The following is a 21,811-nucleotide window of genomic DNA, read 5'->3' on the forward strand; positions in this document are numbered from 1 at the left end:
TATTACATGCTAGACTTCCTCAGTTGGACCTGGACTGTCACCAAATGTCCTATATCTCTGCACCATTTTGAGAATTCACTTCCTTTCCTGATTCAGATCCATTTATAGGGTGTATATACATCTAATGGAGTCTCAATGGAAGTATGAAGTTGCACTTCTAAATATCAGAAGGAACCCGCCCCCTGCTTTGAGGAAATGAAGCTCACTGCACTACCTCACGCCTTGCTGAAAGTCCAAGGCCGTTCATTGCAGTGCCTCTGTGTGTTTTTCTGAAAGCATTCCAGGCAGGTAACTAGGTCACTCATTTGAAAAATCTATCAGATAGTATCAGTTGGATTTAGACTTTATCATACATAGACCCAATAAAACAAATGGTGCTTAAGTTAATCCCATTGATTTAACTGGGTCTTTTCTAAGTATGCCTAGGTCTGATCCAAACTCTTGTATACATTTCTATTGAGTTCCAAAGATCATTTTGAAAAGCAAGTTGAAACACTTAAGAAAAGCACTGCTATAACTGCTGATTATTCAGAGCTAGCACTGACTAGTGCATTGCCATTCAGAGCCAGTGTGGTGTAGTGGTTAAGAGCATGGGACTGGGACTCAGACGATCTGGGTTCGAGTGTCCGCTCGGCCATGGAGCCAACTGGGTGACTTTGGGCCAGTCACAGACTCTCAGCCCAACCTACCTCACAGGTTTGTTGTTGTGAGGATAAGATGGAGAAGGAGATGGAAGCTGCCTTGAGCCCTTTGTAGGAAAAAGGCAGGATATAAATCCAAAAATAAAATAAAATATAAAAATAAAAACTAAAGACAATTCTTTCCCATTGCAGAAAATGGGAGAGGCACCCAGATTAATATCTGACAGTGCAGAGCTGGGCCAAGCCATTTTGCTGGCTCAGTTGGTTCGCCCCCACCCCCGATTCCTCGCACAGAAATGGACTCGACTGCTGGACTGGGATGTAGAGCTTGCTTCCACACTGGCAGAAGGATAGCCTCCTGCAGCATGCAGATTCCTATGAACCAAATATTTATTCATGCACCATCCGTGATATATTACAGTACTTTATAATATGCAAATACAGAAGGCCGCAAGACAGGGGTCTCGCATTTTAAATAGGGAAGAAACACAAGGAAGGTAAAAAGAGAGAACAAGAAAGTGCAGTCATACCAAAGACTGTGCACTTGCTCAGAAGTGTGTGAAGCACTGTAAACCACATGTGGAAAAAGGATATAGGAGTTACTTCCTATAAGCCACAGAAATGTGGATGAATGTGTAAAAAGAACTGTAGCAAAGCAAATAAAACACTTAACACCACCCTAATATCAACCACATCAAAAATGTATGATGGCATGTTCGCTTTTCCTTTCAGATCAGTGCAGGCTGTAGAAAAGAACAGAAAAAGGTCAGATGTAACATGGAAATGCTATGATTGATGAAGCAGAACTTGGTTTTGTTTAACCTCTGGAGTCTAGCATTATTGCTGATTGCAGTAGTTATAATACTCCTAGTAATTGTCAGGACAAAATGAGCAAAAGCTTTGCCATAATATGGCTGCTAACAGCCTGACACTGTCAGAACAGCTTTAGACTTAAGATGGGATTCCTGTTCTGATCAGGAAACCATGTTGCAAGTCAAGCTTCCCATATACACCTTAGAGATGCTAAGCTTGTGGAGGTATACTCTTAGGTACGCTAATTGTTTACTCGTCCTGAAAGTTCTGTATTATGTTTTTCTAATCCTATTCAATCCCTTCTGTTTTATTCTAATGCGCATCTAGCATACTGTGTGCATGATCCCCCACCCCTCCTCCAAACTGTATGTAATAGATATATCATAAAAGCTTCTTGTACAGGCTGCACCTTTGTAGTCCCTTTGGGACTGCCTGCATGCCACATATATTTCCTGTACGTCTGAACAAACTGCAAATGCTCTTCTGATTGTACAGCCCCAGCTCAAAGGGTGGCCTTTTTCATTCTTGACACCATATAGACATAAACAGCATTGTAGGAAGTTATCCAACTCAAATCTTCCATTTTTCCCCTCAACAGAGAAGGGCCCTTAGTCACATCATGTAATAGGGAGAACGTTAGAGTCTCTGTTAGAGTCTTGTTTCATCAAAAGGCAGCTTTTGAGATTATATTGTTACCTGCACAAAAACAGGATAGGTCCCACATAGTATCCGCTTTAACTCTGCAATCACTTTCAGACAGCATATCAATATCTGTAAGCCGCTAAGAGTTATCAGGATAGAAAACAAAATGATGTTCCATTCCACTATATAAGCTGGTTCAGAGCATTGAGACCACACAGTGGGATCCATGAGATAACTATCAGAGAAACAGCAACATAAGAATGACTATTGTTATTGGATAAAGAAGGATGGAAGGTTTACTACCCTTTCAGAATTACTAGCCCCATTACTCCTCCTTGTCCTATCCAGTTGTGAGGAAAGGGAGAGGGTCACCTACGTAACTATACTTCTGCCACCTTGAGACTATCACTTTGGGGTCTCCTTGGGGGTGAATGGGCCTCCCAGAGTCCAGGCTACCTCTACCAAAGCATTGCTTTGCATGCATCACCAGCCCCATGGACACACAGTAACCGTGGGACAATGCTGTGCATGCCAAAATACCATCTGCATAAGGAGCCACATCTTCATGTGCACCTCAGCTGTGTCACACCAAACCACCTGTTTACTTTGTAAACAGAATTGCATGGGGCAGACACCACTACATAGCCTTGTCTAGGCTCGACGTGTCCTGGGTTGGAATGTGTTTAGAATGGGCAGAAATGATGAGCTGTGCAGAAAAGGCTACTCAAGGAAGGCTTCTTCAAATTCACCCACTTTTCCATGGTATTTTACCCCTATATTAGGGTTAGGGGAGTGCACCAGGGTAAGCTTAGGCCAATGGTGGCGAACCTATGGCATGCGTACCACAGCGGGCAAGCAGAGCCCTCTCTGTTGTCATGCAAGGCAAGTCACCCCAGCATCGCCCAACAGGTGAGCATCAGGTAACAGCGCACATAGGGGCCATGCACATGCTCAGAAAGGAGTAGTGGCACCAGGCGATGATGTCACGAGCTGTGACTCATTAGCCATGACTCTCCCGAGCTTTTGCATGGCCACTCAGTGCACTGCTTGGACTGGCTGTGAGGTGTTTTTTCTAAACTAAAACCTCAGTTTTCTGGTTTTATTGTAGTGTTGGCACTTTGCGATAAATAAGTGGGTTTTGGTTTGCAGTTTGGGCACTTGGACTCTAAAAGTTTTGCCATCACTGCCCTAGGGCTTCTAACCATCAGGAAGTACTTCCTGGCATCTATCCTAAATTTTAGTTCCCTGAGATTTGATCTATTGGAATGCATCCTGCCCTCCTCCGCAGGGGAAAACCAGTCTCTGCCCACCTCCATGTGACACCTCCTCATGTACCTATATGTTGCCAACAGATCCCCTCAGACTCTCCTCCAGGCTGAAAAGACCCAATTCCCTCAGTCTCGCCTCATATGGCTTTCCCTGCAATCCGACCACCATCCTTGTGGTCCTATGCGGCACCGTTTCTAACCTGGTTATATCTTTCCTGTAATGTGGAGCCCGGAACTGAACACATTACTCCAGTTGTGGGTGCACCAGAGTGGTGGTAATATCTCTCTCGATCTAGAAGCCACACTTCTGGCTGTGCAACCAAGGGTGGTGTTCGCCTTCTTGACTGCTGCATCATACTGCTGACTCATGTTTAGCCTGAAGTCAACCAGTACCTCAAAATCCTTTTCACAAGTGCTGCCCCCCAGCCACTTGTCCCCTGACCTGTACTTATGACACCCATTCCTATGCCTCAAGTGCAAGACCTTGCACTTATCCTCATTGAACACCGTCCATTTCCATAGTCTGTCCAGATCCTTCTGGATCTGGAGTGGCTGCTCCTGAGATGAGATGGTGTGCAACACCAAGTGCACATGCAAGAATATCGGGCATAGCACATCTCTGTAATGAAAGCTGCCCCTTAGAGAAAGTCGTCTTTCTTACCTTCCTGCGGTATCTTTGAAGGGATATTCCCATCCAGCTGGTGTTCTGCAGTATGGGCCCTGCACTAAGCCCAGTGCTGATATGATGAGACTATATCCAGAGAATGAGATCCCTAGCAGGGCAAGCACAACTGAAATGAAACGCTGCGTTAAAGAGAGCACAATGTTACCTCTACGAATGTAACACGAGAGCCATGCTGGGCCAGGCCAGACCCGTCTAGTCCTCCACTCTGTTCTCAAGATGGCCAATCAGTTGTCCTCATGGGATGCCCACACACAGAACCTGAGTGCAATGCCCACTTATGTTCCCAGCAATTGCCACGCTGGAGGCAATATATAGCCATGAAGACTAGGAGCTATCTTTACAAGAACGAAATTTCATTATCTCAGTCATGGGAGAAAAGCTGCTATTTCAGCTTACAAAATGTTCTCCTTAGTTATACCTTTAGCATAAATAAGAGCAGATAAAGCACAGAAATTACTCACTGATTGGAGAAATAAAAAGCAAGAACAATATGCTTTAACATGCTTAGAGTGCATGTCAACAAACTGGCAATAATATTTCTGTCTGGAGGCAATATCTGCTGTTATAAAAATACATTTTCACCTTGTCAGAGAACAATTGTTGCAAACTACAAGAGAAGTAAATTACTTCTTCTTATCCTTGTCCTAACTCAACTTCACTTGCAAAAATGTACACAGTGTCCTAATTGGAGTTATTGTCAATAAACATAATTGTGGACACAGCTTAATACATGGTTTTATGGAACAAAAAACAAGATGTAAAAAAGTGTTGGTGAATTATCTTGAAGTTCATTAGCTTTAGGCTATCACTGCTTTTTTTTTCTTAATTACACCTCAAGAAGTCAAATTTCAAGAGCCAATGTTCACCTCTTTCATTCCTAGTATGTTAGTTAGAAACTTCAAATGTTTCTAATTGTGCCAAATTTGGGAGCTGCTTTCCTTCCTGATATTGATATTAAGACTTAGTATTTATATAGTACTTTATTGTGTGTCACATACTTTATATCAACAATCTTGTGAGATAGCTGTGTGCTGTTATCTTTGTATTGTAGACACAAATCTGAGGCTGAGAGCTAGATACATTTGCTAAATCATGGTTCATACAAGATTTGAATCAGGAATTCCTGGGTTCAAAAAGGAAAAAAAACCTGGAATTCCCAGTATGCTGTAGCCAGCACCCTTAATCACTGTTCTGTGCTAGCTGTCTTTTAAAAATGATTCTTCATTCATCCATTGTCGTCTTATCCCTTCATTTCCAATGGCCAAATATCCCACAAAGTTACCTTTCACAACATTAAACAAAGGAATTTCCAACAGTTTTTTTGCAATCCCACAGTGAAATCCACAAGCACGTATACTCACACTGCGGTTTTGCCATAAGTGTGTGTGTGTGTGAGTGAGTGTGAGTGTGAGGGAGATGGGGAGAGAAGCAACAGTGAGGTGCTCCACGGAGGTGGTCCTTCCCAGGAGTGCCCCCTCCCCTCTTCTGGAATGATCCTCCCACTGAGGCCAACTTAGAACCAGCACTGTCCTTTGCAGTACCAGGTTGAAAGTGCTCCGTACTCCCAGGCAATTAATGGTACATGCTAACTCTTTTAACAGGTCTAGTTTTATTTAAATTGTTTTAATTAGTTTTAAATATTTTCAATTGTGTATATTGGAAATTGACACCATATTTTATCACATTGTCGTTTTATTGTGTCTGTATTTACTTTTGTACCAGTGTGGTATAGTGATTAAGCGTGTGGGACTGGGACTCCGGCGGCCTGGGTTCTAGTCCCCAGTCACCATGGAGCCAACTGGGTGACTTTGGGCCAGTCAGAGACTCTCAGCCCAACCTACATCACAGGGTTGTTGTTGTGGGGATAAGACAGGCAGGAGGAAGAGAATGATGTCAGCAGCTTTGAGTTCTTAAAAAAAAAAGCATTGGGAAATAAATCAAATAAATAAATAAATGTTTTTAAACCACCCTGAAAGCGTGATTTCTATACCACCCTATTAGGTGGTATAGAAATCATATTCTTCTTTTTCATCATCATACATGTCTATTTGTTTTTATTAGAAAATACCAGCATTTATTACAAAAGGCCCAAGCAGCCTACAAAGATGACACAGAGTCAAGTGTCACAAGGACCAGAGTAAAAGGAAATGTGGAGTGGAGGGAGAAATGGACTTGCAGGCATCACCTTAAGGAACTTGCATTGCGGAGTATGTTGATTGGCTGATTAGGTCAGTCTTTCCTAGCCTGGCGCCTCCCAGATGTTTTGGCTAAGGTTAGGTATCAGTTAAGAATTCTGGGAGCTGTAATCCAAAACATCAGGGGGGCACCTGCATTAGGTGATATGTCATGAGCTGATTTAAAACAGAGCCCGACCAAATGAGCTTTGCTTTTGTGCTTCCTTCCCTATTGATTTACTTGGCTTAGAGAGATGGGAACCTGAGGGAGGGAGGAGTTGGCCAGGATCCGAGAGTATTTCTGTGGACACAGATAGCATACCAAAAAGAGGGAGAAATGGTTTCCATCTATTTGAAAGTGGTAGGTAGGGATTCTTCCTGTTTTTGTTTTCCCTCCCAGATTTGCTGTAGAGATGAGAGGGAAAAGGTCTTTTTTTATCTCCAGTATGGAGCAAGGAAGGAAACAGGAGCAGGAAAAGTCAGAAGAGTCAAAGGGAGAGGAAGTGTTTTGCTTTGTTTTTACACAAAAGTGTGATGCATAGAAGCAAGATACTTACCCTGTATGTTTTGGTACAGCTCTCATTTTGGCAGCATGTATGGAAGGAATCCTGGTCCAGGATTATTAAAAGTGCTGCCAACATAAGCATCTGCAAGGACAGGAGTGGAAATCACAGAAGATACTGAATCCAGTCAAGTTAAACCCATACAGAATCATTTTTTAATCTATTATATTTGGGCTGCGATCCTGTCTTTGTCTTGGAGCACTGCAGAGCCTGTCTGCAACCTCAGGGAGGGGGATCTGCTCTGCCCTAAGGCCCTTTTCTTGGCAGGCCTCCATTTCAATACCAGGACAGGAAATGTGCCTGCCTGAAAGTCTGGAATTATACTCAAAGCACTGGGCAATCACATACTGGAGGAACATTATGCATGAATAATCAGAAGCTTAAGAAATGATTAGAAGATATACATACATCAATCACCATATCACTTCCCTTCAATATGCAACCTGTGAGTGTCCCTTGGTTCCAATTCTCATACTGAAAATGCCCAGTAGTTCCGACTTGTTTGTACTGGGATAGCATTTTGGGTGGTTCATAAAGGAGCAGAAAGACTGTTCCAAAGGAAGGGAAAAAGGTCCTTGTACATATCACAGGGTTGAGAAATGACTGCTTATCAGGAGATGGATCACTTTCAGCAGATATTCTAATTTACAGGGAGATTTACATTTAATAGAATGGGTATCCATGGGAATTTTTAGCTAGTTTCCTAGCCATGGGAAGGAGTTTTGGGGAGCAAGTTTTGCCCTGGGGAAGAAAGGGATAAACTTCCCCTCCTTGCACATTGGAGTCCAAATAACAATCAGACTGGAACTTAAAAATAAATTAAAAAATTAATTTAATTAAAAATAAACAGACAAAATTGTAGCTACAGCATGCATGATGTGTTGTTTGACCAGGATGATTTCTTTGGCCTTGCAGGCACATATCATATCAACTGGATCTGAAAATGTTGGCTAACTCAAGCTGTGTGCTGCAGACTCGTACCCAGTGATGTGGTTTTTCCCAGCATGGTGCTCTTCATCTGTGTTGGACTGCTGTATGACATGGTCTGGAGATGATGGGAGTTTTGTCCAGCACATCTGGTGGGCACCCTGTTAGGGAAGGCTGTGGCCTACAATTAATTTTTGGACCAATGCAAACATTAGTCACAACAAAGTACTCTCGTTTACGAGATGTCAATCCTACCAAGTTCATTGAGCTATATTTTCAGAAAATATTGTAGCTTTATGTGAATGTGCACTTTATTTCCACTCATCTGAGCTGCTTCTAATGGGTCTTCAGAAGAGAAAATCAAGATAGCAATACTCAGAAATAAATACACTGTTAAAGAATCAATTTCTGTAGGACTTAGTTCCACCTAATGTTCACCTGGATTGAGCACACTGTCCATATGGTGGCATGTCTGGTTTCTAGCACAAATTTGTGAAGTTTCTCATTCATCCAAGCACATGTCAGATGTCAAATCAAGCTTACAAAGTTCACACCCCAGGCTACTTAAGAGTAAATGCTTTTTGGTGCTGGGGGTTTGGGCTGCTTGAAGAAAAGTGGAGGTAAAAAGCATAAATAGTGCAGTTATGAAGCATAAAAGGAGGTGTATCTATCAATGTTTAGAACATAGAGGTGTCTAGCAGACTTAATTTTGGGCTATGGAGTATACATACTGTCTCTAAAATAAAGCCATTTGTTTGTTTCCTTCTACACACTTCTCATATTGCAAAATCAAGCAATCCTGTCATCATTAACATCTTGCTACAAGAATAAATAGAGACACCATTAATAAAAACCACAGAAACATCACTTACCATAATGCCAGAGAAACAGATTCCTTCAAAATACCACACATAGTTGGTGAGATCATTGTTCGATGCATATAAAGATTTCCCATCCGGAAAATATAGCAGGATATTTATAACAATACTCCAAACTGCTAAGGGTATTAGCAGACAACTCAAACAGCCTCCACACTTTTGTAAGCCCATCGCAAAAAGGGCCGAGAAGGGTAGTGACCGACCTTCCTACCCTCTGCCCCCTCCCAAGCAGAGTTATCCAGCGCTACTTGCTTTCTTGTTTCAGTTGATTCATTTTGTATTTACAAGACCTGGTTGCCGGGATATCGTTCTTGTCAAACAAGTCCAAATAAAGGCTTTGCTGTCCATAGAACAATAGATAAATGCTACTAGCTGGAATTCTTGTCTTATCCTTGAAAGCAGGGGATGTGTGTGTGTGTTTTCTTCAGAGGAACTTTATGTCTATAGGGAATTCCCTGCTGGCCCAAGTCAGAGACCTCAGTCAATCTTAGGAAGGTATGCTTTACTGGGAGGAAACAGGAATGGATTACGTAATTAGGAACTGATAACTGTGTGTATTTTGTCTTGCTCACAGCACATTCATATTTAACTGAGAGGTGCCCATCCAAGTGTAGAGTCCAGAGCTTACCTGGAAACCACACACACTGACCTGGTATCCCGGAGCGTGATTGGAGGTTATTGGGAAACTAAACCAGTAATTTTTTATAGCGACGCTGTTTTATAAGGATAAGGCTGAAATTTGTTCCGAGTTTCAAGAGAACTGTATGAGTACGCTGAATATGGAGCTGCTCTTGACTTGCCTGTACACCCCAAAATACTTTGGTTCACTCCAATGATATTTCCCCCACCCTTCCTAAATGGAGACTAGGGAATAGTATATAAATCTTGTAAATAAACAAGAAATAAATGAGAATTTGTCCTGCAGACCTCTGTAAAAGTATGCATATTCTTTTACACTTGCATTATCTCTTGCATTATCTGGAAGCATCCTTCATCTTCATGTTCCTGTATGCTTTAATATATGGGTTACACTTTGGAAAATGCAAAAGGGCTTCCTTCCCCCACTCTAAAAAGTATTGCTCCTCTGTAGGATGAAAATATACCTAAGTCAGGACAGTGGTTGCCTTTAGTAGCAAGAATACAGCTTTTTGTTTTTTTAATTCTGTGAACTTGATTGCTGATTTAATGTCCTTTTTAGGGTAGTCAGGTCATGAGAATCCAGCAGAGTTTCCACAGAGTGCCTTCTTTTTCATGAGTTAGCCACGCTGAAATCTTGTGTCGAATTGTTCATATGCGTGGTGGCTTCATGTCCCATCTGAACTTGGCAGGGGGACTTTGGAAACAGCTAGAGAACCTCCTGGCAAGAGCAGCGATCCCATCCTGCTCCTTGCAACAGCACTGCCGTCCTCCTCCATCTCAGTGTGCTCCATCCCATGCTTCTAAAACTCAAGAATGCCAGAGGGTATCCTGAACACATGCGCCATGGTTTTAATTTTGTCTTGTTTTGTCTTCAGGCCTACAGATGAGTGCAGGAGTAAATATCTGTAGTTGGGAAATGTGTGCAGGAGAGAAGGAGCTCTCGGGGAGGGTGGCCGGGGGGACGTGTGCAAGAGCCCAAAAAGCATTCTTTGAAAAAGAGGTTGTAAACACCAGTGGACCAATTGCGGAAAGCGTGCTGACACAGGGACCAAAGACACTAGGAGTGCTGCCGCAGAGGTGTGTAGAATGCATGCCAGTAGCCAGGGGAGGACTGAGAGGGACCAAGAGGTGAAACAAGCCATAGGGAAGAACACAAGGGGCATGTCCAGTCTTGGCACACTAGCCCAATCAAGCTCGACAAGAATGGGGGGGATTGATTTTATTTTCAATAATATTTTGATCACAAGTAGAAGAACAATCAATCCAGAATTATGGTGCAGGCCCCTTTTGCATCCTTGCTGACCAGATAGCAGTGATGGAGGTTCGTTGCTTTGACATCCCTGCATGGATGCTGATTGGTTCATTTGAATTCCAGTGGTCCCCGTTCTTACCTGGGAGGCTGAGCTTGGAGACCTGGCGAGGGATCACGCAATCCCTGCACACATGACTTAGCTCAGGTTTCACTGATATTGCCAGGGCTGCTTGGGGTTAATGCAGGCCAGCCCCATGTGTCCTACAATAGCAAGCTGCTGAGCACTTGCCTACTGAGTCAGCAAGCAAACAAACAACCTATTATGGGTTATTTTCTGAGAGGCTTAGCGTGACATTCTTATTCACCCAGTGACTCATTACACTGCAGTTCCAGCTATTAGGTTGAATTTTTTTATTTAAATAAAAACATACTACTTCAGTTATTGGATACTATAGGGATGGTGGAAATGGAGATTTATTTAAAGCTTTTATAAACTGTCCCATTACTAGTGTCTCAGGACAGATTACAAGAGCACAGATAAAAATGGCACAGCAGGGTGATAAATGTCTGTGCTGTTGCATTCCAGGGGCCATAGGCTATTTTGGGCCCCACCACTCCTCACAAGACTGTAGAAAATCCTACAAACGGGAGAGGGGATACAAGATCAAGTGATTCCCCCACAGATGTCATGGAAAACACAGACTTTCCAAGGGCAGAACACTGACTGCAGAGGAGCTTGTGGGACCAGAAAGGAGGCACCAGAGGGGAAAGGCAAGGATTTGAAGCATCATATAGCCACTCAAGCACCCATCCTATCAACCAGTGGTAGGCTAGCTGGGTGGAATTAAAGGACTGTCCGGCCAGAATTTTGGTTTTTGAGGAAGAGGGGTGAAGCAGACACTGGCTCTGTTGTTCTTCCTGCCCGGCTGTGAACAGCTCTGGGGCTCCTGCCTCGCAGGTGGTCGCTATCACATCGGCTTGCCCAGTGAATTGGTTACAGGGGGTAAAGGTGCGCCTGTGTTGCATGTGGCAAAGAGAAGACACATCCTGTTTTTGCTGGACTACTGTTTGACCGGCTACTGTTTAAATAGCTATGTCCATTGCTCAATTTTATTCCTGGCCATTATCATAGTTGCAGTATATTCTCGGAAACGACCAAATTTTCAGAAGTCTTTGCTTGCCAAGAGGGGTGAATAACCCACCTGCCATCTGATTTAACCAAACTAATATTTTTAATTATTCTGAATCAGGCAAAAGGGAGATAAGGGAGCAGGAAAAGGACATCAAGACATTCTTCAGTTGAACTTCATCCCTCACTGGAAAATGAGAGAATAGGAAGTCCTACTCAGAGTCTACCTATTTGTTCTCCTATTCCCTGCCCATCGCTTTTGCCTTGTGCGTTGTGTCTTTCTGACACTGGAAGCCCATAGGCAGCAGAGGCTCTGCTAGGTTACAAAAGGATCCATGGCTCAGGCCCACAGGACAAAAATGACAACAACAACATACAAATTTGCACATGCTAATTTGTAAATGCAAATATTTATGTCCACACAGAAATAATTACTATCGTTTACATTTTATAGAAGGCAGGCCAATTAACCTCTTGCTTGCTTTCAGGACAGAACTGTCCTTCCTTAAAACTTACCTTCCATGTGCCCAAACATTTCCTTGGTCTTTTAGACCCAACTCCAGACAGGGAGGATGGCACATGGCCACCTTCATTTTTGGTTGTTTTTTAAATCACTGACATTATTAATCCCCAGGTTTCCCACTAGATCCATACACTGGAACTATCTTCATCCACTCAAGTTGCAGCTTTGAGCTCTTTTACTAGCAAGTAGGACTCCAGTCCTACACTTACCTGGAATCAGTGCCCACTGAACTCAGTATCAATCATTTCTTTTTAAACATGTCGAGGATGTTTCCCCATCCACAGATCTTTTGGAACCCCCCGTTGTTTCCCCATCACTTGTAATTTCTTACACCATCCCTGCTACTTTTTCTCACCCCACAGGTCCTTCTGGCCATGTCCAGGGTTGGCCCCCAAAAGCATCGTACTTTATGTGGTCCCCCTCTCCAACTTCAGTCAAGAAGCATAGTAATATACAAAGCTGGGCAACTTGTTTTGACCCCCAGGGCAGGAAATTTTGCAAGCACCTCTCCCTTCCCTGGAAGAGAAAATACTATAATAATAAATAGAATGATTATTTTTTCTGCTTTTTGATGACATCCCAGTTGTTCAGTTCTTTGAGACAGCTGCCCTAAGGCCACCCCAGTTTGTTAAAAGGGATGTATGGATGGGGAGAGGAGAGCATTGTTCTCAGGGCCTATGGATGGGGAGAGGAGAGCATTGTTTTCAGGGCCGGGGAGAGAAATCAGGCAGAAAGAGTTAAGGGGAGGAGTAGCTGGAGAGGAAGCACAGATAAGCAACATCTGCTACCCAGATGTTCAGGTGAAACATACATCATCACCACCACCACCACATTGCATTTATACGCCACCTCTTTTCCATGTGTGAAGCTCTCAAGGCAGCTTACATAGCTCCATTTTATCTTCACAACCAGAACCCAAGAAGAAATTTAGGCTGAAAGTGAGTGACTCGCCCAAAGTCACCAGGGAGTTTAATGGCCAAGCAGGGACTAGAACCCAGATCTCCCGGGTCCCTGGTCCATCACTCTAACCAGTACACTTGTGGCTCTCTCAGCAAAGTCAAATACAAATCACCATGGCTCCTTTACCTTTATTTCAGCAAGTGCCTTTTTTCTCAAGTTACATAAATAGAAAAGCTGCATAACTTTCTGTAGACTGGACTGACTCCTGTTATGCTGCAGTAAATTTGTGGATATTTAGGGTGACATACGTAAGTCATTTTGGCTTTTGAACACAAAAGAGCAAGAATTCCCTCCCACATTTTCCCTAACCTAGGAAAACTGATGGAATGAAAATCATGCACTCACTAGAATCTAGCAACATGGAATATGAAACAAGAGACCTGGAAAGGTGACTGCAGAATCTCCAGACACACTTAAGCAAGCCAGCAAACCTGGGCAAATCATACACTCATCTATTAGTTTGTCCCAAAGCCAGGCATTACTGCTCATCAAACCATTTTGCAAACAAACCCTCTTCTTTGTTCCCCTAACGTAAAGGACATGACAAAGCATCAGATGAGGAAAGCTTCTGGCACTCCATCTGCTACATAAGCAGCCAGTGTGCCTGCTCTTCCTCTTGCCACGCCTTGCTGAAGCCAGTGGCTCAGGGAACAAGTAGCAACTGGCTGTGACATCTCTGCAAAGGCAGGCACACACTGAGAATGCTGTCAGGTAACTTTGGACTCTGGATTTAATGAAAATAATGAGCAGGCTGTGAAAGGAAAGGTGGCAATCTCCCCAGTAGCTTAAAGGCTAGTCCTTCATACTATCCCGTTTGTTAGTCTGCTGGTAGAGTTAGTCCCACCGGCCAAGGTCTCCTAGGAACTGTAGGGTAACTGAGTTCAAGGAGAAGCTATTATGGCAGATGATGTGAACTGGTGTAGCTCTCAAGATCTGGAGCATGGCTCAAAAGATCTAGGGCCTGCGCCTGAGGGAGCCAGCTACTGACAGTGCTCACAGGAGGTATGGGGCAGGTGGCCACCCAGCGTCTGGGGCCCCAGTGCAAGATTTGGCACTCCAGTGAGCCACAGCCTGTTGCAAGCAGGAGCTATCTGGTAAGCCACTCCAGGTTTTTTTTTCCACTAAGGAGAGAGATAAAAATGCTTTATGGAATGATCCTATGGCCCCTAGACAGTGTCCAGGGGGACATAGGATAGCTCAGATTCTCAGCTCTGAGGCCAGAGACAGCATTGCTATCTTGGAGCTGGGGACTGGAACTCTTGACTCCACTCACCCAGACCCTCACGACCAGCATGGAAAAACCTGCACCAACTGCTCTCCAGGTTCAGAAAGGTGACCAAAGAGAAAGTGAGAAGCTGGCATTTTGCAGGGTGTAGGAAGGAGACTGGATAGACCACCAGCTTCCTTCCCTTCTCTTCCAAGATGCTTCAGCAGGATGGGCAAAAAAGCCCATCTGGTGAAAATGCAGGACAGGAGCACAGGGATGCAAGGATCGCTCCTCCTGTTCTGCATCTTGACTGCTTCATGCCCTTAAAGAAATAAGTAAGTGTTGCTTTTGAGAGGAGGGTTTTCCCAAATGAAACGTATCCAAAGAGGCAGAAAATACAGAGCTGAAGTCCTGGGGAATTATTTTATTGCATTTGATTGCAGTCCTCAGTTCCCACCCAGATTTTCTTTATTCTGGCTCTCATTTTCTTCAGTCCTCCACAGCCCAACTCCATCTGTCCTGCTTTTTTTGGTAGAGAAGCATAGGGCATTTAAGAAAGCACCTTTACTGTCTGTTAGGTATACACTTTCTAAAAATACTTAAATATACAGCAAGGATTATTTTTTAACCATGATGGATCCCTAATAAGGACACAATCCTATGCATGTATATGCATATCTCACAAAAATGAACATTACGAATGTAGTTATATTCTTATAAAAGTAAACTAAGAGAAAATTCTCACCTGACTGCACCAGCCAAGTTGAGTAATTATCAGAATGGAAGGGGCCATGATGTACTGAACTGTTGTGGAGCTGTTAAAGGTGAGGTGCCTCTCAGAATGAGAAGATGGCAATCCTAATTCAGCTCTGATTGGTTGAATACCCAAGGATTCAAAGCCAGACTTTTAAGAGCTAAGCCAGTGTTCTTCACTGCAAGGCCTGACAGCTCTCAGTCACCTCAGGAATGACTCCCCTGCTGTCTTACACACGCCCTTTGTGCAGTGGCTGCTCACTCCCAGCAAGAACTGTTCAGCTTTGCCTTGCGGGCTGCTAAAGGGGGCTTCAGAGGATGTCAGGAGGCCTGTGGCTCAACATCTAAAAGGTGACTTGGGCAGTGGTGGTGGTGGAGATGCAGAAACCATTAGCCAATTAGTTGTGGCAGGAAAGGACCCAAGGGTCAAAGAACAATATGATGGTTCGCTGCAGTGATGCACTGTGCAGGTGGTAGTGGGCGAAATTGCAGATGTGAGAGACACTGTGGAGCTGTGCTGGACCCTCTTGGTAGTGAGGACATCCACTCCGAAGCCGGGACCGAGCAAGCCTATTGAAATGTGGCCATCTGGGTGCTGGCTGGGGAAGCCTGGCTTGGAACTTGCGGAGAGCAGAATGGGGGTGGGGGGAGAGACCCCAAAGGCCCCTTCAGCAGAGTTCAGCGCACAACACTAGCACTTGCTTGTGGGGAGGGGAGGGGATCCCAGAGCCCACAAAAGGCCCCCAAGAGGCCCTGGTGTCGGTCAAAGTTGGCTGGAGACAAGTGGCCTGCTTGAAAAGTAGTGAAGAGCACTGAGCAAAGCACCTACAGCCTGGACAAGGAGGGGGTGAACCTGTCGGTTTCAGTTTTTCCCATGTCCATTAAAAAAAAAAAAAAATCTCAGGTTCTTTTTGTCACAAATTTGGAGAACTTTGCAAATTTTGGTAAATTCTTATAAGTGCAGAAACTAATTTCTCATCCAACCCTAAGTAATGTCAGGTAGCATTACCCAGGAGGAGGTACTGCTAACATCATATAAAACCTCTATGGGGGAAAATTAGTTTGAAAATACAGAATGAAAACCACCTATTCTGCTATGGAAATCTATGTTATGCAGTCATATGCAATCCTATACACACATACTAAGAAGTATGTTCCAATAAGTTCAATAGGGCTTCTTCCTAAGTAAATGAGAAAAGGATTGCAGCCTAGCTTATCTGTTTCTTGCAACCACAAGAAACTAATATTGTTTCTAACAATATAGTTGAGTTCCTGTATGTATGGGAATTAAAGGAAAACCTACTCGAGATGTCTGTTAAAAATGCCCTGTTAGCTACTAAATTTTTGAAAACAATGCTAGTCAGGACAACCAAATACTCTCTTAACAATAATTAACAGTGTATGCCATATAAAAACAAGTCATCAGTATATGAGTTTGAGAAGTCAGCTAAAAATACAGGCATAATTATAGTGAAGCATGAGATGATCTCAACCCACTTTCAAGTCTCAGGACTCTAGCAAGGGCAGTCCTGTAAAAGAAAAGAAAAAAGACATACAAATACAGGTCAACAGTATCCCACAATGTGCCATTCCTTTCCAATTGCATAATAGAGGTAGGCCAATTCAGGTCCCATGAATTTCCAGATCAGTTTCAACTGACCGTGCCTTGTTTTAGAGCAGATGTACTGATCCAAAGGGGGGAAACTCTTATTACTGGACTCTTTGGGATGTGATCCTATGGCCTCCCGTCATTGTCTGGGAGAGCTGTAAGATTCTTCAGAGGTCTATGACCGAATGTTGCTTGCACTCTGGTGGCTTATTCCCTGCCCTCCTTGCAGGTGGCATGGAAAGAACTGAACAGGTTAACTCCCCAAGAGTGGAAATGCTGAAAACAATGGGGCTTTCCCATTTTCCCGGTCGGCCTCAGCAAGGATCAGACTTTTTGGCCAGAGCTGCCACCAGGTGTTTCACTGAAAGGGGAAATTTTACCCACCTCAAGAAATACTGTTTGAAAATGAAATGTCACTAAAGGGTTTGTACGAAGGACCAGGCTGTTGTAAGACTAAACATGGAAGCTCTGGTGACTGCATATTTGCAAAGAGATAAATTAACTGCATGAGACAGTCCTCTTCTAATTCTTTTACTAACATGTCTGAGTAAATGCCACTTTTGTTTTATGTATACGCTTAACTCTCAACTTGCCACTCTGGTCTATGTTGGCCTTCAGTCTGGAGTGATTCTGTAGCTCCCGAACCAACATGGTTTTCATATGGACCTTTTCAGTGTATTTTATTGCTTTTTAATTCTTATGGTATGGTGCTTTGTGAGCTTTACCAAAAGGCAACCTACATGTTTAATATACTGCACAGGTACAGACTTCCAAATGACACAGACATAATAGCCACACTTTGCTTGCTGAGTCAGTTTGTAAAGCATTATGGGCAGTTTTGTTGTGGTAAAATAACCCCCAGGAAACTTTGGAGCACACACGTACCTCTTTGTGACCATGACACGAAGCACAGGCTCCTCCAAGACAGCCATATACTACTTGGACGATACAGAGAATTAATTCAACTGCACTCAGGACCAGCAAGATAGAGAAGAGGGTCACATTCCATGTCACTGTACTCCTTGGTTCTCCACAGTTGGGGTTTTGCAGCACATGCCTATTGCAACCAACCACAAGTATTAATTTGGAGCCATGGATATCGGAGAGGACTAGCGTGGTGAGGGGCTTAAGCTGCTCTGGAAAGCCCTCAGTACTGTTCCATTTTTCATTTGGTTTAAGGATGTGTGGTTTGAGAATTCCTAAACCGCAGCAGCATGATCATTATCATGGAGCCAGGATACACAACAAGTAATCTCTTCACAACATGGCTATTTTCCCCTGAAACAAAGCTATCTGCATGAACAAGTGCCTAAGCCACTAAGCTACAGTGACCAAGGGCACCTTCAGTCTTCTCTTTAGCTCTGTACGACTCTCAGTCCCAGTCCCTATAATTTAGAAATATTTTATATTACATCTCGGTTCTCACTGAGGTGGTAAACGAGTGTTGAGATGTACACTACAGACTGTAGCTGGGAATTCACATGACTGAAACATTCAAATTTTCTTCATTTCTTGTAAGCAGAGAACTAGATTTCAGGACAAACTTAGTCATTGCCCTGACATGCTAATCATCTGCATGCAGGGATTTTTTTTCCTTTTTGTATATATGGACATATGGCTATTCAGTCTTGTTAGTCCCACAGCTTCAGCCTGAACAGGTGAAGCTCAACTTCAGACAAAATATCATCATCATCAGTTTCATTTTCTTTTCTATACCACCCCACAATCAAAGCTTACTGGGCAGTTTACAACAGTCCCAGACAAATAAAAAACACAATTAAATTGCAGTTCAACTATCATAAAATCAGAAAAAGACATTAAAAGGTTTAAAACAGCTAAAACAGACAATAGCAAAAAAAGATTCTGCAAAACATCTGGGATGGGTAATCCCCTCAAGCCCCTTTATCACTTTACTGCAAACAAAATCTATGAAATGTTAAGGCAGAAATCTAGGGAATAAACCTTTTATTCAACAATCCTATACACAACCTAGAAGTAAATCCCATTGAATTCACTGGGCCTTACTTCTGAGTAGGCACACCTGGGATTGTGCTGTCAAGCACAAATTTACTGAGTACAGTGATTTGTATTTCACAGTTTATTTTCTTCCTATTATTATTACTTAATTTCTCCATAACTTAACAGTCAAAGCTGTTTGGACAGTTCACAAAAAATTCAAGTCACAATACAAAATAATGAAAAACATGATATAAAAATGTTTACACAAAAAGTTTAAAAATATTATAAAACAGTTAAATAGATACAAAAGTTCTCATCTCAATAAAATAGAGCCCATCATATCCATCAAATGCCCAGGAGTACGGACCTGGTGCCAGAAAATTAATGATACTGGATGCTCTAGCATGGCATTCTTCAGGGGTCTGTTCTACCTTCCCTCCCCGCTTGCTATTCAACATCTCATGAAACTGCTGAGTGAGGCCATCAGGATGCTGATGACACACACCTTTCTTTTTATCTTCAGCAGGTGAGGATGTGGATGTCCTAATCTGGTGACAATAGGCAGGATGAGAGCTAACAAGCTGAAGCTCAATCCAGACAAGACTGAGTGGTTGTTGGTGGGTGGTTCTTCTGACCAGATGGAGGGTGTTCAACCTGTTCTTGATAGGGTTACAAAGGAACAGGTTAATAGCTTGGAAATTTCCCTTGAGCCATCTTCTTCACTTGAGGCCCAGGTGGTTTCAGTGGCCCAGAGTACCTTCTACCAGCTTTGGCTGGTGGCTCAGCCATGCCCCTCTCTGGACAGAGATAGCTTGCTATCAGTACTCTAAGAACTGGTGATCTTTAAATTCAATTAAAGTAATGCACTTCATGTGGGCTGCATTTGAAAGTGGCTCAGAAACTGCAAACTAAGACATCGTAGAAACGTATCAAAAGAAACATACGTGGATTCTAGTCTTCACTCAGTCAGGAAGCTGACTGGGTAACTTTGGGCCAGTCACTCACTCTCACTGGCTACATACCCTCCAGCAGGATCAAAGAAAGGATAGCACCAGGCTCGATCATCTTCACAATAGCAGCAAGGTCCCCGGGCTAAGGCCAACGCGGAAATGATGAAGCAGTATCCAGCACCGAGAATCCCAACACAGCCTAAAATGACTATTGCCAGCATCTGCAATATAAAAACAAAGATGAATGGCCCACCTCCTTTGAGTTCCTGATCAGATCTCATTGTTAAATGACTGGCAAAGGCAAGAGTTCTCTTACCGCACAGCTTCTCCTACAGTTTTCCTGAGGACAGCATCCATGGAAATGGTCATGTTCCAATCCAATAAACACACATGCTGAAATCAACACCTAAGTTGAAATATGAACAAAGAGTTTATTGCAGCTGGAATACTTGCTGGGTTGTAACTGGCAGCTCAAGGTGTGTTCCTGGGAAGTTGTAACATTGATCATGGCTGTCAATGTGCCCAACATTGCTTTTCGTCCCATTCATTTCTAAACATTTTCTTCCTAGCTAGTTAGCTAATGAGATCATAGAATCATACAGTTGGAAGGAGCCTAGAAGGCCATCAGGTCCAACTCCCTGCTTAATGCAGGACTCAAGTCTCCCACCCAGATTCTATCCAGGTCTGACCCTGTTTAGCTTCCAAGATCATGAAGGATCAGACACTTCAGGCATAGATACAGAAGCTATATAGCTGCTTCATAGAATCACAGAACTGGCGATGAAGACAAAATGCAATTGAGTGTACTATCACTAGCTAGATCATCAACTAGATACATTGCATTAAAGTTCTCCATACATGAAGCCACCTGAGCCTGACCACCATGTTCCACACCACAGAGCAGGTCTGCACAGAAAGGTAGCCACACAATAACCCTCTGAAAAAGCAAAACAACACAAAAATCAGATGCAAGCTCTAAACTTGCAGGCCATCTATAAACATACAATTACATTTGAAAAGCCATTACACGTGTATATGTATATGTGTGTGTGTGTGTGTGTGTGTGTGTGTGTGTGTGTGTGTGTTTGAAAAATGTTAAGTCCCGCTGAATGTTCAGATGAGCCTTCATTTTAGTGTTGTACAGGAAAATCAAGATTAGTTTAGATTGAACGGTATGGACTAAATACGACACTTCTGTGGATGCCAAGCAGGTTCAGAGTCTGGTCAATTCTTGGATGAGGGCTGCCAGGAATCCCTGTACATTTTGCCTTGATTTCCATCACAGAAAAGTGGCATCTTATTGTTTAGCTTGATGAATTATAACAGTATTCCCAAAGCATGTTCAAAGAGGCTATGGCTGGATGGCTGTGATTCAGAGCTCTCCATTTTCACAGGTAAACAACTGACTCAGCCAGTGTCAGTTTTTATTATACATTTATTACATTCATATATATTTCACCACCACCAGGTGACATTTCATTTCAGTCCCCACACACTAAAACAGGTTGAGAGTTCTTCGGCCTTGAACCAGGATCTCAAGGCCCATCAACCAAACCCAGATACAGGGGACATACATGCAGACTTGAAGGTGTCTGAAGATGAACTGAGCTCATGTTCCTTCCACAGTTTGCGTCATGTCATTGCATTGTTTCCATTGCTGTTCCATCGGGAATCGAAAACATTTGCCGAGCAACTTCAAATCACCCCAAAATCCGCCAGAAGACCCAGGGCTACCATGTGCCCATCAGCTCTGTCGCCATGTAACACGATTATTGAGGCAGTGCTCAAGCAGGGTGTGCTGGGCTGCTGATGCAAAACTATTCCGCTTCTTTTCAACGGATGTAAGCTAAGGATGCTTTTTGGATGCAGCCAGATTTGACCCGTCTTGAAGCTTTGATAGTAATTTGGATTTAGATGGGCAGAGGGACCAAGCTATTTCTCTCCAAACTGCGTGGGTGTGCACACACACTCACAGACCTGTGAGGTGGCGGGGAAAGGAGTGCTGTAATTTTGTGATCTAGTTTTAGATTCTATCTCAGTGAATGGATGGGGTACGAGGCGAGACTGAGGGAACTGGGTCTCTTCAGCCTGGGGAAGAGGAGGCTCAGAGGGGATATGTTGGCAACATACAGGTATGTGAGGGGGTGTCACACGGAGATGGGTAGAGACCTGTTCTCCCCTGCAGAGGAAGGCAGAACGTGCTCCGTTGGAGCGCGTTCTGCCTTCCTCTGCAGGGGAG

The 21,811-nt window shown here is 43.4% G+C and overlaps 2 protein-coding genes across 2 annotated transcripts in view; both read right to left on the minus strand.

Moving 5' to 3' along the window:
• Window positions 1-1,013: 1,013 nt before the first annotated feature.
• On the minus strand, window positions 1,014-8,961 carry TM4SF18 (transmembrane 4 L six family member 18). The gene is made up of 5 exons (XM_044432925.1): window positions 8,586-8,961; window positions 6,781-6,870; window positions 4,026-4,168; window positions 2,151-2,331; window positions 1,014-1,384 (listed from the first exon to the last, which is right to left on the minus strand). Exons 1-5 carry the CDS (start codon window positions 8,760-8,762, stop codon window positions 1,370-1,372), a joined length of 606 nt encoding a protein of 201 aa, XP_044288860.1. The 5' UTR covers window positions 8,763-8,961; the 3' UTR covers window positions 1,014-1,369.
• Window positions 8,962-16,101: 7,140 nt separating this feature from the next.
• The window catches only part of LOC123024846 (transmembrane 4 L6 family member 1-like), a 10,320-nt gene continuing 4,610 nt past the window's right edge, over window positions 16,102-21,811 (minus strand). Inside the window, exons 3-6 of the mRNA XM_044433025.1 lie at window positions 19,889-19,978; window positions 19,645-19,793; window positions 17,549-17,720; window positions 16,102-16,583 (exon numbers count right to left, since the gene is read on the minus strand). Coding sequence (XP_044288960.1) covers window positions 16,569-16,583; window positions 17,549-17,720; window positions 19,645-19,793; window positions 19,889-19,978 — 426 coding nt within the window. The 3' untranslated portion in view covers window positions 16,102-16,568. The remainder of the gene's footprint in view (window positions 16,584-17,548; window positions 17,721-19,644; window positions 19,794-19,888; window positions 19,979-21,811) is intronic.

This window comes from Varanus komodoensis, unplaced genomic scaffold, assembly GCF_004798865.1.
Source record: "Varanus komodoensis strain SLA01 unplaced genomic scaffold, ASM479886v1 scaffold25, whole genome shotgun sequence".
NCBI classification, from domain to species: domain Eukaryota; kingdom Metazoa; phylum Chordata; class Lepidosauria; order Squamata; family Varanidae; genus Varanus; species Varanus komodoensis.